Source organism: Myotis lucifugus, unplaced genomic scaffold, assembly GCF_000147115.1.
Source record: "Myotis lucifugus unplaced genomic scaffold, Myoluc2.0 scaffold_186, whole genome shotgun sequence".
NCBI lineage: Eukaryota > Metazoa > Chordata > Mammalia > Chiroptera > Vespertilionidae > Myotis > Myotis lucifugus.
This window is the reverse complement of record NW_005871234.1, coordinates 825,416-842,968: the sequence shown is the minus strand read 5'-3', so window position 1 is coordinate 842,968 and position 17,553 is coordinate 825,416. Positions and strand designations below refer to the sequence as shown.

General features: G+C 39.3%; 1 protein-coding gene across 4 annotated transcripts in view; it reads left to right on the top strand.

Moving 5' to 3' along the window:
* EXOC6B (exocyst complex component 6B) overlaps positions 1 to 17,553 on the top strand; it is a 477,149-nt gene that overhangs the window by 356,553 nt on the left and 103,043 nt on the right. For all 4 annotated transcript variants that reach the window (XM_023760613.1, XM_006096760.3, XM_023760615.1 and 1 more), the window contains one exon: positions 5,288 to 5,361. In XM_023760613.1, the coding sequence (XP_023616381.1) occupies positions 5,288 to 5,361 (74 nt within the window). The remainder of the gene's footprint in view (positions 1 to 5,287; positions 5,362 to 17,553) is intronic.

Genomic DNA, 17,553 nt, shown 5'->3' with positions numbered 1-17,553 from the left:
TATTTTTCCTATTTGCCAGGTATTGTAGTAGTTTTATTTTTCTGAAATAAAATTTACCTTGTTGTTCATCTTCCTTTGGAAATTACTCTTGTTCTGTAGACAATTTGCTAAGATTCAGAAGAACTGGTTTTATATTTTGTTTCTCACAACTTGCTTTCAATAAACTCCAAAATGTCCTGTCTAGCTATATAGGTTGCAGACATTTTGACTTCTCAGAGCCCCTTGTAACTGATTCAACCATTTTATTCTAATTAGAGTTCTATGCTCTTTAGAAATGTATACCTTGTTTTTCTTCAGCTAAATGTGAATGTGCCTGATAATTTTGGATTAAAAAATATTTTTCTTCTCCCCCTCTAAGTGACAAAGTTAGTAATTTTAAGATCGGCCTTTAGGAAATCTAGAAAGCATTTTGAAATTAGTGGACTCCCTCTTTTTTTTCCTCCTTTACTAATTCCATTTCATTATAATATGAATATTATTAGAAAGGTAAGCCTACAGGATAGTTTTGAGAAATTAATATTGTTTTCAAAAATGATTGTCACACTTCATAGGTTTAATTGTATGTATGTGAGAATGTGAGGGAATGTTGGCTATTTGGTAAGTAAAATACTCTTTCTGTGTGAACTTCTTTCCCTGGTTAAATCTTCACTTAACAGTATGCCTTCTTTTTTGTAACTTTTACACCTCCTTTTAATGTATTTTTAATGAAAATAATTCCTTCATTAAATCCAATGAGTTGGCAATTTCCTCTTGAAAAGATTTTTCACATTTGCAAAGTGATACCAGCTTCGACTCTGGGAATCCATCCCATGTTGGACCAGGGCAGGGAAGAGCCGCTGAGGAGAGAGGACTTTCTGTAGGATGGTTCGGTCCTGCTCAGGGGCTTTGCCAACCTCAACAAATTTTCTAAGAGGAAGCTTTCTTGCCAGCCTCATTGGAACTTGTCAGTGCCCAAGTCATATGAGGTGGTCAAAGGTGAGGTTGGTTCTGTGCTAAGTAGAACAAGCACCCTGTTATTTTTGCAATAGGGAGGCCATTCTGTAGAACTCCAGGTTATGGAAACTTCGGTGTTGCCTTAACCATTTAGAGACTGAAAACCTACAGATACTGGAATCCAGAGGCAAATCCAGAAAGGGACTGGTGCATTGTGCCCTATTTATCCCTCGGCTCCTTTTGGCCAGAATTGCTTTCTGTGGTGTCCAAGGAGGAAGGTTTTCATTCGTGACTCTCAAGAGACTTGTGTGTCCATAGAATCAATTTGTGCATCAGAGTGTTTTTCGCTGGGAGCTTCTTGCCCCCTCCTATGTGTGGTTTTCCTCCTTTCTATCACTTTAATTCAAAATTATCAGGCACATTCTATCATCTGGGAGTTTGGGTGTGCAAATCAATCCCAGGTGATAATGATAAATCTTGAACAACTTATATCTCTTTTCACTAGAAAAAGTACTACTAAATGAGCACCACTAAATAATTTGGGGTGTGTGTGTGTGTATTCTTCTATTTCATTTTCTCTGATTATAAAAGTGGGCTGTACTCATTTTAAAAATTTATAAGATATAAAAAGAATAAAGCCCTCTTATAAGCTTCCTCTCAGTAACAGCCTCAGTTAACATTATGAAATGAGTGCTTACCGTGTGTCTTTGATGCATATTACATTTTATGTAGTTGAAATCAGACTATATACAAATTTTCATTTTATTTTTTAAATATTCACACTTTCTTATGCAATCAACATTTTTGATATATCTAAAAAATTGACTCTAGGACAATAATCATGTTTTCAAAGATACATTGAGTCACAAATTAGATATGTATTTTATGCATTTATTGAATTTTTTAAAATAATAGCAGTGAAAATTGCTGTGGCTAATTATCATATTAACTTCCTTTCAGTGAAGCACTGAGGTACTTGCCTATAAATTTGCAATGCCAACTTTTCTCTGAATAGTAACTGAATTTCTTTTAATGTTTTGTCCTGGGTTTACAATTATTTCTTAACCTTTGGTCACCAACCCTCTGAGAATTCAGTGAAAGCTATGAATCTTCTTCCCAGAGAAATGCATATTCACACCAAAAACTAATTGTAATGATAATCAATTATGATATGCCAGGCACTCTGCCAACTGCTTTACATGTGTTATTTCATGCAATCCGCAAAGCAGCACTATAAGGAATGCACTGTTATCCTCATTTTGGAGATAAAGACATGGAAGGGTAAGGAGATTAATTTTCCCATGGCCATAGAGCTAGGGGAACTTGGGCTCAAACTCTGGTTTTTATGACCCCAGAGCCTATCCCCTAAATCATTGTGCACCTAATTTTAGGGAACTTATAAATTCCTAAAGCCTGCTCATCGATATTCATGTTATAACACCTTACCTATTGCAATCAAAAGATTGTTATTGGCAGTGAAGAGTTTGTGTGATTAATGAATCTTGCTATTTTTGTAACTTATTTATTTAATATATAAGTATTTGATACACATTTACTGTTTTGAATACTTGTTAGGTTCTGTGATAGGTTCTTTATCCTTAAGGAGTTTACTATCGACATGGGATGACAACAATCACACACATAAGACAATGAGAAAAAAATACAAATATCAAGTTGACTATATTGTAATTAGACATTTCCATAAGCTCTACATGAAAATTAATCTTTACTTTGTCATATCTTGATGCAGTTGTCATTCTTTGATTTCTTGATTTATAAAAGGAAAGTCAAATCTAAAAGGCCATTATGTCCTCTGGGAATCTGGAAGATTCAGTATGTCATAAAAATGAGGTCTATAAAGTGAGACTCTGAGAACTAAGTATGTATCTCATCCAGAATCCTGAGGGTTTCATCAGCTTCACCTGTGAGCCCCAGGGAGCATGCCCAATAAGGAGATTCAAGAATGTTTAGCCAGCTCTCAAACCATGCATCGCAGGGTAACTCTTCTGAGTTGCACATGTGTAGGCAGTAGAACATCTTGCTAGAAGCTGCATTTTGACTCGAGTAGGGTTCCTACTGATGGAGAGGACTGCAATACTTCAAATGATGCAGCATAGCCTTGAGTCATGCAGGCGCAGTTGTAATAATCTACCAACCTTGGATGAAAGCACATTGCATGGGAGGCCTATTGAAGCTGACCACCTGCCAATCAAAGCTGTCAAAGAGAGGGGCTGTGGCCATAATTCAAAGGACTGCTTTCTACAGGAGCGTATAATGGGAAAGTTGTACGTGTGACTTCAACAGCTGCTGTATACAAGGTTATCACAGATAATGGCTATTGTAAGATATGAAGGATGGATTATGTCAAGCTTTCTATTAACTGGGCCCTCATCAAGTATTGTACAGTTTTAGAATTTTAGTCTTTTAAAACTTTAATCATTTGGGTTATCCATATGATATAATTAATTTATAAATGACATTTGAATTTTCTTTTCAAAGCAAATAGAAACTTAGTTATGTGAATTGTGGTATATAGTTTGTCTTCTTCATTTATGAATAATTTTTATTTGAAATGTCTAAAATAAGAATCTTTTATGTACATTTGTGCTATATTTTAATCACTTTAATAAGTTGTTTAAAATTTCATGGCACACACTGTTTTCATAATCCCTGCAACTTGACTGGGTAACATTATTTTTTAAAGTTAGGCCAGGATTTTGTGAAAACCTATTATGTCTTAGAAGCCTATAGGTGGAAAATATTTTTTTTAAAATATATTTTATTGATTTTTTACAGAGAAGAAGGGAGAGAGATAGAGAGTTAGAAACATCGATGAGAGAGAAACATCGATCAGCTGCCTCCTGCACATCTCCCACTGGGGATGTGCCCACAACCCAGGTACATGCCCCTGACCGGAATCGAACTCGGGACCCTTCAGTCCGCAGGCCGATGCTCTATCCACTGAGCCAAACCGGTTTTGGCGAAAATATTTTTAATGGACATAAATTTCTATCATTGTTCACACATCGTCATTTGACTATATCCAGTCACTAGTTGTTTGAAGTGATTTTCCAGACAAATATGCAAATATCCCGATGGATTTTATTTAATTTCAAAGGAAAGTATGATATCAACTCTCGATAATTTCTTCAATTCATTCCTGGAGGAAAATATAATTGAAAGGAAAGCATTCCTTTTCATATTTGCTTTGAGCAGATCCTCGAGTTATTTTTGAGATGAGTAGTAGATTGATGTTAATGTCCATCACACTTTGGCTTCACAGAGAGAACTCAAGACATAGTAACTGTCTACCTTTTAAATTTCCTGTGTGTGTGTGTGCATGCGCGCGCACACACACACACACACTCCTGTGTAGGGGGCTTACACAAGACCTTTTGATTTCATAATAAGCAGGCCTAGGGATAATAAAATTTGACATTCTTAACTGTTACTAGTATTTGTCCCTGTAGCCCTGTGCAGTTATCTTCTTGTTAACGATATAGAAGCCAGAGTCATAAACTGAGCATGTACCCAAGGCACTACTGTAAATTGCAAATTGCATTCATGTGGTCTGTTCTTTTTGACCTAAGACTAAATTGGAGTAGAGGAAAGAGAAAAGGAATGTTCGAAAGTGGAATAAGAAGTAGAAGTCAAGAAGAAAAAACTATACTAGAAAGAAGGACATGTGCAAATGTTCTCCAAGTTTCTGTAGAAAGATTTATTTTGATGGGCCTTTCTATATCTGCAAATACCCTTTTGCTCAAAAGCCAAACACTGCATTGGGCGCCTCTGCTGCTGGTGTGTGCGTGTGTGCATGGTGTGTTGGCAATAGTGCACTCATGAGATAATGCAAATAATCAGTAAGGGAATAATTAATGATGTGGCAGGGAATATTTTTTGATAAATGCTTGGGGAATGAGGTGACAGGCGTGAAATTGGAAAATTCCTTCAGCGATCTAAAATATAAATAGCTTTCGGAACTGAAAAGAGTTTCACAGCTGAAGATTTTATTGTGTTGAGAGGAAAAACTTTTTTCTCTCCCCCACTCCCTCCTCCTTTGCAAGTTGTTTGTCCATTCACAAAACAAATACTCTGAAGCCCAGCGCAGCTCATGGGAATAAATTTCAGGTCGAATTAGTACAGTTTCCTTGCTGTCAGGATGCTGGAATTAATGGTGTTTTGATGACACGAATTTTGAAGGGCAAACAAAGAAGCTGAAGGGAGAGAGACATGACTCCTTAGAAGCTTGGTCCTCCTCTCCCCCAGCCTCTCTTGTCTTCCCTGTCATCCGTCTGCCAATCTCCCTGTCCATGGTTAGTTAAAGGCGCTTTTTATCCTCTTTTCTTTCCCACAGAGTTTGCCAGATCCGGCCCGGTGCCTGGGTTCCAGGAGGACACGCTGCAGTTGGCCTTCATCGACTTGAGACAAGTAAGTCTTTGTGTTTTTGTTTTTTGTTTTTCTTTTAAGATGTGTGACTGAAGACCATCAGGTCTTAAGGAAAAAGGGGAGGGACGGGGGATTGGCATTGGCGATTCACACTGGAGACCTAAGGGTTTTTCCTCTGTGTTTGAGGCCACCTCTTTTATTTAGCTATCTGGGATCCTTAGCTATGGTGGAGTTAAAGGTTTTGTGGGTAGAAGGGAAGGCAGGAGGTGGGAGGAGGGACCCAAAGAGTAGAGGGACTCAAGTGACCCTCAAGTGATGCGACCCATTGTGTTATAGTTGGCTTCTGCAGACACAGCAAAAAGATAACTCAGCAAACCAATGCTAAGCAGGTGCACTGATGCAGAGACTGCCTGCCTAGAGAACTTTTGTTTGCAGATAATGAGGGCAGGAGCATTTAAGGAAAATGAAATATTTTACATTCTGGACTGTTGGTTAGGCTTGTTGACTTTTTTCTGTTGCCTTAAGTCTTCCCATCCCCTCCTTTGTAGAAGGTGGTCAGCCATGAGTGACTAAATGGTCATTTTAGAAGATGATTAGCAAAGGCCCTGACCACTCACGCTAACCTGACAGGCAGCCCCATTAAAGTAACATGATGAAAACCTGTCCTTATGCATACCAGAGCTTTGCAAGCCCATCAGACAGAAAAGACTTGCTCTATAGAGCTGTGGCCTGCAGGTTGAAATGGTGGGTAGGCCTTGGTGGTTTGGGTACAGAGGAGCAGGATGGGCGGGGGCCTCAAGAGGGAGAAAATGAACTGGGCTCTGTCATCTCTTCACTCTGAAGATGGATGGGGTTGGATAGAAAGTGTGAATGAAGTAAGAATCAATGACTGATGCTTCTCTCCTATTAAAACAATCTTTTTTTTGGTCTGTTTTAAGAAGGGGGCTGGCTTTGTTTCTCCTGCCATAATGATGCAGTGCCTCTTGTTTTCAGAGCTGACATAGTTTGCATTCTGAAAACTTTTAGATGCCCAGGGTATTTCTTAAAGCTGTATCGGTAGTCTCCTTACCACTGTGACTCGATTCATGCTGGAACAGCTTTTGCCCCATAATGGATGGCTTGAGCTACCCCCGAATCCTTGTGATGGGGTGGTGTAATCTGTCATCTGATGACAATTCTGGAAAGCCCTGTTAAGCAGAAAACAGAAAATTGTGTCTCTATAGATCCGCCAAAGTTTGAGGATTCAGGCCGCGTCCCCGAAACGTGTGTCAACTTAATATTTGAGGGCCGAGGTGGGGGTTCGCTTACACATAAAGGCTTTCTCAGCATGGTCACAAATGGAGCTCAGTATCTCTTTCTACGTTAAGACCTTCCACCTGTGGATTCAGCAACTCAACTGAGACATTAAGGTTTTAACCCGTGGGCTGACATGAGGCTGAGAGATTGGGATTTTGCTTTAGGTTTTTGTGGAGTGGATCTGTTGGACTTTCCCCATTGTTTCTTCTCAGAAACTTCGGAGCCAATCGGCTTTTCTTGGAAAGCAGAAATTGAATTTCATTGGAAAATCGCATCCAAGGAAAAAATGTTTCCCTTCTCACTATTCATGAGAAGGAAGTGTGGTCATTCTCTCTAGTTTGTGGTTTTGGTCCCTATGGACAGCAACTAGTGTTCACAGAAAATGTTAACGAAGGGAATGAGTTAGAGCACAGCCAAAATAAGGCGGATCTGAGCCAGGGAGCAATGTGCACGCACTTGTGAGCTCTCGGTGAGCACTGTTTATGCTGAAGTTTCTGTTTCCTGTCACATTTCTGTTCTCCACACCCTTTTATGATGTTGGAGCAGTAGAACCCTAAACCTCAACATTTTACTAATAAAGAAAGAGTATGTCTTCTGATTGTATCGATCGCCTAATTTCTATTAATGTCTGTCCCCATTAGAGCAGCTTACATTTTTTAACAGGTCATTTGGAAACCTTTCCTAGCTCTCAGGCTGCAGCTCATTATCAGGAGGTCTCAGATAGGTTGAATTATTGTGAGAAAAATTATCCTTCCACACCCGATGCTGAAAATATTGATCTTCTTACAGTTATTTTAGTCATTCTCATAACATATTGAAAGTGAGCATTTTTTTTTTAAAGGAGACAATTATTTTGAACGATAGAGATGTTCAAACTATAAATAGAAAGCTTAGGAGTAGGTTTCCAAAGGAGGTATCTAGACTTCAAATGAGGCATGATTAATGTCTGAATCTGTGTCCTTTGGATGTGCTCTTCGGAATCCTAAAATAGAGTTAAGGAGTTTCGGGGCCGGGGACTAATCTTAAAAATCATGTAGTATCACCTTTGGCTTGATACTTGACTCTCTGGACAGCACCCCAGCTGTGCTTGATTTCCTCCTTGAAGAGAACTCAACTGCCCCAAAGCAGCAGGCCCGCCTTAGGACAGTCTGATTATGAGAAAGATATTTCTTAAGTTGGCTAAACTCTGTCTCACTTAACTTTGACCCTTTGACTCTTCATGTTTTTATTAATAACATTAATAACCTCAAATTGGGGGATGGGCTTTTTATTCTGATTTATTGAACTTTCTATCTTCTAGTAATTGAATCTTTTTCAAATGTAGCATTGTTACCCATTCCTCAGATAGTCCTCATATGGTTGATTTTATGGACCAGAATTGGGGACTTTACTCTCTTTGGTCTATGCTTTTCTTTTAAACATATTAACAACACAGATTTTGAGCATTTTTATTTATTTAGCCTATCTAAACCTTTTAGGTTCTGGTTCCGTATCCACCTTATTAACTGAATAGCATGCCCTTTATAAGTCAAACATAACAATAAACAGGAATGGCAAATGTTAAAAGGAAGAAGTTAGAGTTAGGGTAAGTTATAGGGAGCACGCCCATGCCAGAGGAGGACGTGTTCCCAGTTCAGTGAAGCAGGATGTTCTTTTACTGTCCTTAAGTGTATTTATCTCACTGTTCATGAGTGTGTTCATTCTGAGCATGCTTTCATGTTCTCTTGCTTTACAGTGTTTCAGTCCATCAAGTGGATGATAATTTTTTAAATATTCAAAACCTGGAATATGTGAAGAAATCATCTCATTGTAGATTATAATAGCAGAGTGTCATTTAAAAGCTATAGAATTTTATTAGGAAGCAAATTAGATGTGGATAGCAAAACTATTCATCCTTTCTTGCCTGTCCTGTCTATTCTAATTTTTCTACTTCTTAAGGAAAAGACTGAAATGACATTTTGAATATACAAACTTTCATGATATTTTACATTTGTATAGCACTTCAAAGTTATAGTACATTTCCATATATATCTCATTTGTCAGATCTCTAGGTTTAGAAAACCTGCTGTTAATAATAATGTGAATTAGACAGTGAACATCAAAATCTCCTTCTTTGCCACTTTATACTTTCTATGTTTCCAAGTTCATAAAAGTAGTATTGCAATGCAACTTCATATTCATATACTAAATATAAGTGCATATTTCTATCAAAATCTAAATTTGGATTAATACTAAATCTTGAGAAAGACAACTTAAGGACTCATTTATGAACTATCTTGAAGGAAGGACATGTACACTCCAGCTACTAATACTTACTGGCCTAAAATAATTGGAAATTAAAATAAAAACCAATAGTAGATTCTCAGTAGTTACTTGATTCTTTAACAGTACTATGATTATATTTTTCTCATTAAACATTCAGTAGAATAATGCTGATGAACACCAGAATTTGAACTTCAGTTGATTTCTATTGCAGTTTATCAAATTCTGAGTGACTACTTTGAACAAAACACAGATTATATCACACAACTTAGGTGCTGTGGGAATACACAAATGAATATGATACAGTCCCTGCTCTCCAGGAGCAAAGAGGTGATCAGCAAATACTAGACTCTAATATAAGATGCATTGCGATAAGTATGACATTGGAAGGATGAAGTCATTATGTATGTTTCAATTATATTTGCAGCTTTTGCTGCATAACACTTCACTCCAAAATGTATTGGTTTAAAACAAGAACCATTTATTTAGCTCAAGTTTCTATGGATTGGCAGTTTTCAATAGGTTCAGCTGAGCTCACTCAGGCTTTGGGGTAAGTTTGCTAGGTTGGCTGGGGACTGCCTGGTCTAGAATGCCTTGGCTAGGCCCGCTCTTCTCTGCTCCATGTGGTCTCTCACCCAGACGCAGCCTAACCCAGGCTTATTCACATTCATCTTGGCACATATCCAAGAGAGCAAGAGGAAATGTGCCTTGAGGCCTATACTTGGGACTAGCAAACCATCTATTCTATTGGCTAGAGCTAGTTACAAGGCCAGCCCAAATCAAGGAATGTAGAAACAGATTCCAACTTAACACTTCAGTTGGGATATAAGACTTTCATATAAATGATGCAAAATAAGCAATGTAAGTCAAGAGTGAGATTATATCTATAGGTACCAAAAGAAGCTATAAAATGAAGAGGTTTTATAAAATATTGCATGGAAAAGGTGGAGAGTTAAACTGAGGGTTAGGCAGAAGGTATTTCAAGCATAGAAAGTAGCTGGTTTTAAGTTTTGTTTAAAATGTGTGTGTGTGTGTGTGTGTGTGTGTACGTGTTAACACCAGTTTTAACTGAATATACAAATAAGATATGCATATGTTGTTGAAATAAGTTACATGGTGTTTATCTATTTATAAAAATATGCTATCTGAAAGTTTGGAAAATACAGAAATATTCAAACAAGAGAAAAAATATTTTTTTCAATTTCTTTACCTGTATATAAGTTTATACAAAATCAGGTTTCTACTGTATGTATAATATTTTAAACCTGATTTTTATTTATATAGCATTATTAGACTGTGAGATTTCCAATGACCTTAATTATTTTAGAACATATTTATAATGTAAATATTTTTATAATATTGGGATGGAACATTCACCTGGTTCATGATCAAAAAATATAACAGGGCCGAGGCTGGTTTGGCTCAGTGGATAGGGCGTCGGCCTGCGGACTGAAAGGTCCTGGGTTCGATTCCGGTCAAGGGCATGTACCTTGGTTGCGGGCACATCCCCAGTGGGAGATGTGCAGGAGGCAGCTGATCGATGTTTCTCTCTCATCGATGTTTCTAGCTCTCTCTCTCCCTTCCTCTCTGTAAAAAATCAATAAAATATAGAAAAAAAAAAACAAAAACAAAAAATATAACAGGGGTGAAAGATTCATTCATGGTCAATAAATTTGTCTTCCAAGAGTAGCTGCTGCTGTTAACTTTTTGTGTTATTTAGAAATATTTATACATATAAAAGTAATTACAAATACATACTCCTCTTTATTTTCATTTAGCAATGTAGCTTAGAAGGATTTCAGTATCAGAAAGCCAGGCCACCTTATTCTTTTTCACCACTGCATAATATCCCACTGTGGTTTTTTCCGTGATTTTCTTAAGCGATCCCTACTGCCTGACCTGGCTGTTTCCAATGCTTTGTCATTTCTATGAGAAACCTTGCATGCACACTTTTTTATCTGTAAGTGTGCCAGTCTTATAAATTCTTGGAATAGAACTGCTGGGCCAGAACACGTTCATTTGTCGTTTTTATAAGTATTGTTAAATTTTCCAGCCCAAGTCCCTGCTCCAAAAAATGTGCAAAAAATGGGTAGCAGACATTTAAAATAACTGTTTATTACGTTACTGGTCATTTCATGCCTAATTCACGACTTGTACTTTCTACCCTTTTGCACCTGGACTGCTGGCTGGAAGCGGAGAACCATGGCATCCACAGCCCCAGCTTGCTGTTAAGTCTTCTATGCTTCTCTGGCCTCCTTTTCTCTCTTTTCACACCAATCCCTTTTGAGTTAGGCCAGTATGATAACATCCTCTGATTTTGTATCAGTCACACAGCTGTGATCGTCTTCCAGCACATCTCACCGTTTTCAGTTATAATACCAGCAATATCACCATTTCTCTGCCTCAAGCCCGCGTTTACAGATCTTATCATACACACAGGGAGGAAGACCTGGTAACTGGATCCTCTGGTAATACCTGCCAGAGATCCACAAAGGGGCACTCGAGTGCACCGGGCGCCCAGCAGCCCTTGCTCCACGACTGTGTGTGTGTTTTGAACTAGCCAGGACCTAGTCTATCTGTCCTCCTTTAAGAGCTAGGCTAATTTCTTTAAACTACCATTTCTTAATTTCTCTCCTTTAACCTTATTTTTACTGTTCAGCTTCCTCATGGGCCTCTTTGTTTTACGTCCTATACTTTTCCTCATCAAATGCTGCTTTTTTGCAGGCCACCCTGAAACATTTCACATTTCTGTTACTCGCCTTCATTGTGAGGGACTCTCAACTCCCCCAGATAATTATTTATATAATTTATATATTTATTTAATTTATGGTTGTTCACCTTACATGTCTGACCAACAGGAAAAGGTTTGAAAAGGTTCTTTTCTTTAGTAATATCACATTTCTGTTCCTTGGTTCCAACTGTTCTTTACTTCCGGTATACATACGTTTTTATAAAACTGAATGAGCTAGGTTGTGACATTGCCTGAAATCTCCTGAATGGAAATTGTTGGCAATGACTCTCGTGCAGCAAAGCCATCCCAAGATATCTACAGCTTTTTTTTTAGACTGAGCTGGTTGCATTCCCTCTAGGCCAGTTATTCCCCACTTTCTACACCTTCCGTCTAAAGTAAACACAGTGCATTTCCATTGCAGGCACTTAACCTGCCTTAGAAACAAGTATAGGACCTGAGAGAAATAATTGTGTATTTCTTTGGAGATGTTGTACAAAATTTGTTGTAAAATCAATACTTCGGTTAGTCAACATCAGGTAGAGAAACCTGAAAATAACTTAAGAATCTAACTATTCCAAAATGCCCCTCCTATTTCCCATCCTATTCAATAAAATGTTGGTTTATGAATCAAATTGCCTTTCCTTCTCTTTTGCCCTGCCCTAAGTCTAATGAACAATATTCCCTCTAAGCGGTGCATTCCTTCGTTGCTTGTCTGCTATTGGCTCTTTGGCAAAATCTTAACTTTGTTTAATAATTACTTATATTTTAACCTCAGTAGAACATCCATTTATATCAAAAATTTATTTTGTCTGATATACCGCATATCAAAATGATATATAGTCAGTAGAATTTATTTGTTAATATTTAACCCTGGCCAGTCTAAACAGCCCCTAACTTGGAGGCTAGATGTAGGGCAGGCCCACATCTTAAAAGGCCTCACGTATCAGTCTTCATCACAACCATTAAGCTGTATTTAACGGGAAGAAAGCCATCTCCCACCTGTACTTCTTAATACTGGCTCTTAATCTACTGGGCTGTAACTTGGGTTTTATTTGGAGGGAGTGGGAGTCTGTAGTTTTCCCAGGTATTTACTGAGTTGCTGTCATGGTGGTGAAGACAAGAGGTGTGGGGAAGGAGAGAATTGGGGAAAGTTTTCATGAAAGGATATTCTTGGTGGAGGAAACAGATTGGCATGTGAAGTGTATAGATCAGTGATGCTGTCAGAAGAAGTACTCTCCAAATGTTCAATTGAAATATTTTGTTGACCTTCAGATTCTGTATGATCTTGAATAGCCTGTGAAACTGGGAGTCATGTGTACCGGAGTCAGAAATCAAACAGTTTGATAACTCATGGAGTTGGAAGTGCTATTCCTGTGACTGACGTGGGTGGTGGGGGAGGAAGGAATGGTTTAAGTCATAAGACACGTAATCTTGGAAAAGATTATCTGCATCACCCATATGATAGCATATGTAGATAGCAGGTATATGTGGGTAGATGTCATTTCATCATATCCCAAAGGCATTTGGTGATTAGAAGAAGATGTAGTAAGTAGTGTATTAGACCACCCACATAGATATCGTTGCTACTAAAAGTTCCTGCAGACCATAGTCCATGTCTTAACATAGGCAGAGCCAGCATTTGGATATAATTATAGATCTCCCTCATCAGAAAATATTCATTCACCCATTCAACATTATGCCTAGCATTGTTACTGTGGGTAGAGTGATACAGTGGGCATAGTACAATGAATAAAATATGGTTCCTGCCATTATGAAGCTTACATTCTTGTGTAGATTGCCCATGCTTATAAAACAGGCCTTTTTAACATTCTGCTCTTCCAAAAATCTTTCTTAAGATGGCCCTGAAGCTTCAAGGGGATGCCACTTTATCCCCTAGATTTTGAATTTTTGTATTGATTCTGCAATGGCCAGTTTTAGGGACTGCTGTGGAGTTTTCCGGAAAGATCCCCAGGAGGATAAGTCTGCTGTATACTGATACCCAGGCTTTCAGAAAAGAACTTGTAGCTATGGTTTGATATAAATAATCAAATAAATAATATGGCATAAATAATATGGTCAACTTGAAATACTTCAAAAGGGTTTTGAAAGCAGGGTCTTCTAGTTGTATTGACAGAATTGTTTTGCCCAAGTTGTTTTGACAGACACCCATATTCTTCAGAGTTGTCCTTCTAACCTCAAAGGAGGTTCTGACAGCAAATAATTCCAGCAAATAATTCCTCATCCCCAGAAGGGGGAGAGTTAACACCTTTGGGTCTGGTACTATGAAAGAAAGAAGAAAGAAAGAAAGAAGGAAAGAAAGAAAGAAAGAAAGAAAGAAAGAAAGAAAGAAAGAAAGAAAGAAAGAAGGAGGGAGGCAGGAGGGAGGGAGGGAGGGAGGAAGGAGAGAGAGAGAGAGAGAGAGAGAGAGAGAGAGAGAGAGAAAGGAAAGGAAGGAAGGAAGGAAGGAAGGAAGGAAGGAAGGAAGGAAGGAAGGAAGGAAGGAAGGAGAAAGGAAAAGAAAGAAAGAGAGAGAGAGAGAGAAAGAAAGAAAGAAAGAAAGAAAGAAAGAAAGAATAAAAAAAGGACATTTTTGCAAATAGATTCCACCAAGTTAGACCTTTGACCTCATAGAAGCCAAGGCTGGAACAGCATACACAAGGGTGGGCGCAGGTGCATAAAGTCTTTAGCTTCTGTGCTGCTGCTGCGGCTGCTTCTGCAAACCAGATGTATCTCCTTCCCTTGCTTGGGACATTAGTATCTAGAGCCATCATGGAAAATTTGCAGATGGAATAAGTAATAAGTAACACATTCTGGGATTACTGAATGTCCTTGGTTGGAGAGAGTCTGTTCTTGAACTGCTGAGACTCTGTCTCACCTCATACCAGCCTCTGAACCAGGAAGGAGGTAAGCTCAGAAATTCTGCCTCAGGTCTTTTTTTTCAATTTAACACAGAATCTTTTTTTCCAGACCAACATCTCATGAAATAATATCCAAGCAGAATACAACTCTTTGGTATATAAATTATGTAAGGTGTCATTTAAATGCTAGGAAAAGACCCAGGTATTTACTGGGCCAAATAACATCATAGCATGTTGGGAAGGCTGTTTTCTACTCATTAGCCTCTCACTATGGAAATCATTTCACCAACACATAGATCTAATTTCTTAAAGTCCCATGGAGCTGTTTCAGGATGTTGGGAACCAGAGGAAAGGGAACAAGTATTAGGAGTGGATGCTGACCACATGAGACTATGGTGATCTTATAAGAAATAGAATTTTCATTGATTTTTAAAAAATAGTGAACAGTTAGGGTCCTTGAAGGGAGGGTGGGTGGTCTGATCACCTGCAGTGTATATTTTCAAGGGGCTTTGCTCTTCCTCAGAGGAAGCACACCCACTTAGCAGGAATGTGGGCAACAGACACTTGGTTCTTGGCTCAGTTGTGCTTGATAGAGAGAGAAAGAGCTCCTGAGCCATTTTAAGGATCTTTCCCATTAGACAGTGTGTGTGTGTGTGTGTGTGTGTGTGTGTGTAGAAATGCTGACTCATGGGGTGTGTGTGTGTGTGTGTGTGTGTGTAGAAATGCTGACTCATGGTGTGTGTGTGTGTGTGTGTGTGTGTGTGTGTGTGTGTAGAAATGCTGACTCATGGGGTGTGTGTGTGTGTGTGTGTGTGTGTGTGTGTGTAGAAATGCTGACTCATGGTGACAGGCACTTGGGCCCTGGTAGAGTCCTTAAACTGTATTAAGGATAGATATGTGGAGATTAGCAATGGTGAAGGAACTTCAGTTAGGAACAGTTGTAGACTATTTTTGGTTATCAGGAGACAAAACATCAGGCTTTTGACATATTTTACCATGAATAATACATTGGATTTGGCCTTTGACTTGTGGGCCTCCCAGGTTAACATTATCCACTAGACTCTAGTGACTAGAGGCACGGTGCATGAGTTCATGCACAGGGTGGGGGGGGGTTCCCTCGGTCTGGTTAGTGATCAGGCAGATCGAGCTGTCTCGCCCAGTCCTGATTGGGGTGGGGCCGGCCAGCCAAGGGGAGGGACCGTGGGAGGTTGGCTAGCCACAGGAGGTTGGCTGTGGGAGTGCACTGACCACCAGGGGAAGGTTGAGCGTCAGCCCCCTGGTGGTCAGTGCGTGTCATAGTGACCAGTCAACCAGTTGTTCGGTCAACTGGTCATAATGGTGGCTTAGGCTTTTATATATATAGATTGTTACTGTCAACCTCTATTGGCACAGTGCTGGGTTAGATAGGAAATCTAATCCAAAATAAAGCTTGGTCATCAGAGTTATCTAGCACTTCCTTTTTAACCCAGAGGCAGAGCTCTGCCAGTTAGAGGTTCCTCCAGAGTAAGAACAGCTTTTCCAGTAGATGTTAGAAGGACCTTTTCCAGAAGTATGAGCCTAATCTGTGACAACCCTCCTACCCTTTTGCTCCAGAAGAACAACTGTAACTTTTATTGTGAGCATGGTGCCAGCCTCATTTTAGATAGCCTCATAGTGACATCTATAAGTTCAAAAGCTAGAGTTTCATTCAATTTCAGCTCTTATGTGAAGAGCTAATAAGCATAGCATAGTAACCACCTGGCAGTTTCTACCTTAGCTCATTAGGATTGGTAATTCTCTCATGCTACATTCTAAGAGACCTAGGTAATCTGTGAGGCTAGCTGTTAGGCTTGCCTGAAGCACTGGACTACTCTCTGCTTCTTCCAACAAGCCAAGTCTCAGAAACTCTGGAGGTTTCTCCCTTATCTCCAACACACAGCACGAATATGCATACCCATAAACCTAGAATCTGACAATCACATCTTCAGGAGAAAGGACAGGAGAGTCATCACCAGTGACTTTCCCTGGGATTACCAGTGGTATCAGAGGTTGGTGTGACAATGTTGGCTTAATAAAAGCCTAACAGGTTATGATTAAACAAATCTCATCTCTATTAACTACACTTCCAGTGTCCTACTAGAGGACATTCATAGGCCAAGGAAAGGGCAGCGGAGCCAGGCCTTGGAACTAATTTCTAATGAGTACATACTACTGGTAGCCGCTGGAGGGCAGCAGAGAGTGCCAACAAAGGGCTAGATTTAGGGAATAGGGGCATATATCAGTTTGCCAAGAAAGAAACCCCCTTACCTGTAAGAGAATTAGCCATGGTTACAAGCATGGGCCCCTGGGGAACAAGGACCAAAAAGGGCATCCAGAACCCTGATCTGAAGGTTGGCAAGTTTAGGAACCAGGACTGGGTAAAGAATTGAGGTAGGACGGACTGCGAAAGGGGAACCAGACAGCATCAATAAAGGTAGAGATCCAAAAGGACATTCTGAAGTGTCAAGTCCCAAGGGTTGCAGCAAAGATGGAACAGAAACCAAATGAAAGGAAGAACTACAGTCAGAGGTAAGCCAGAGTGAATAAGTTGAGGAGGCAAAGGTACAGTCAGGAAAGGTGGATTCTCTGAGGCAGCCATAGCCAGGAAGGCAGCCTACTCCACAGGGAGTTGCAAGGGGTCCAATTTCAGACACATCACATAGGGATTCTCGTCTCTTAAAGTACCTTCTCCTTGATTAGTCAGGATCATTTGTTTCTTAGTTTTTCTTGATTTCAGTGGCAAAATACCTGGTTGAGAAGAGAGGGAGAGAGAGAGAGAGAGAGAGAGAGAGAGAGAGAGAGAGAGAGAGAGAGAGAGGTTATGACATTCTAAGATGTGACTAAGGAAATCTTATACATGAAGTGAAATTGAACTTGGACATGTAGCCCATCTGGATAGTATTAATGTGAAAGGACAGCTCACTTTCCTAGAATAGCTTCTGATGTTCCCCTTTCATAATTTATACTATAACATTTGCTAAGAAAATCCAGTAGAAAAGAAAACTGGCCCTGGTGACTAGGTATATAGGCAAGATCCTCAGTCAATCTAAGGACTTAAGATCAGTTCCC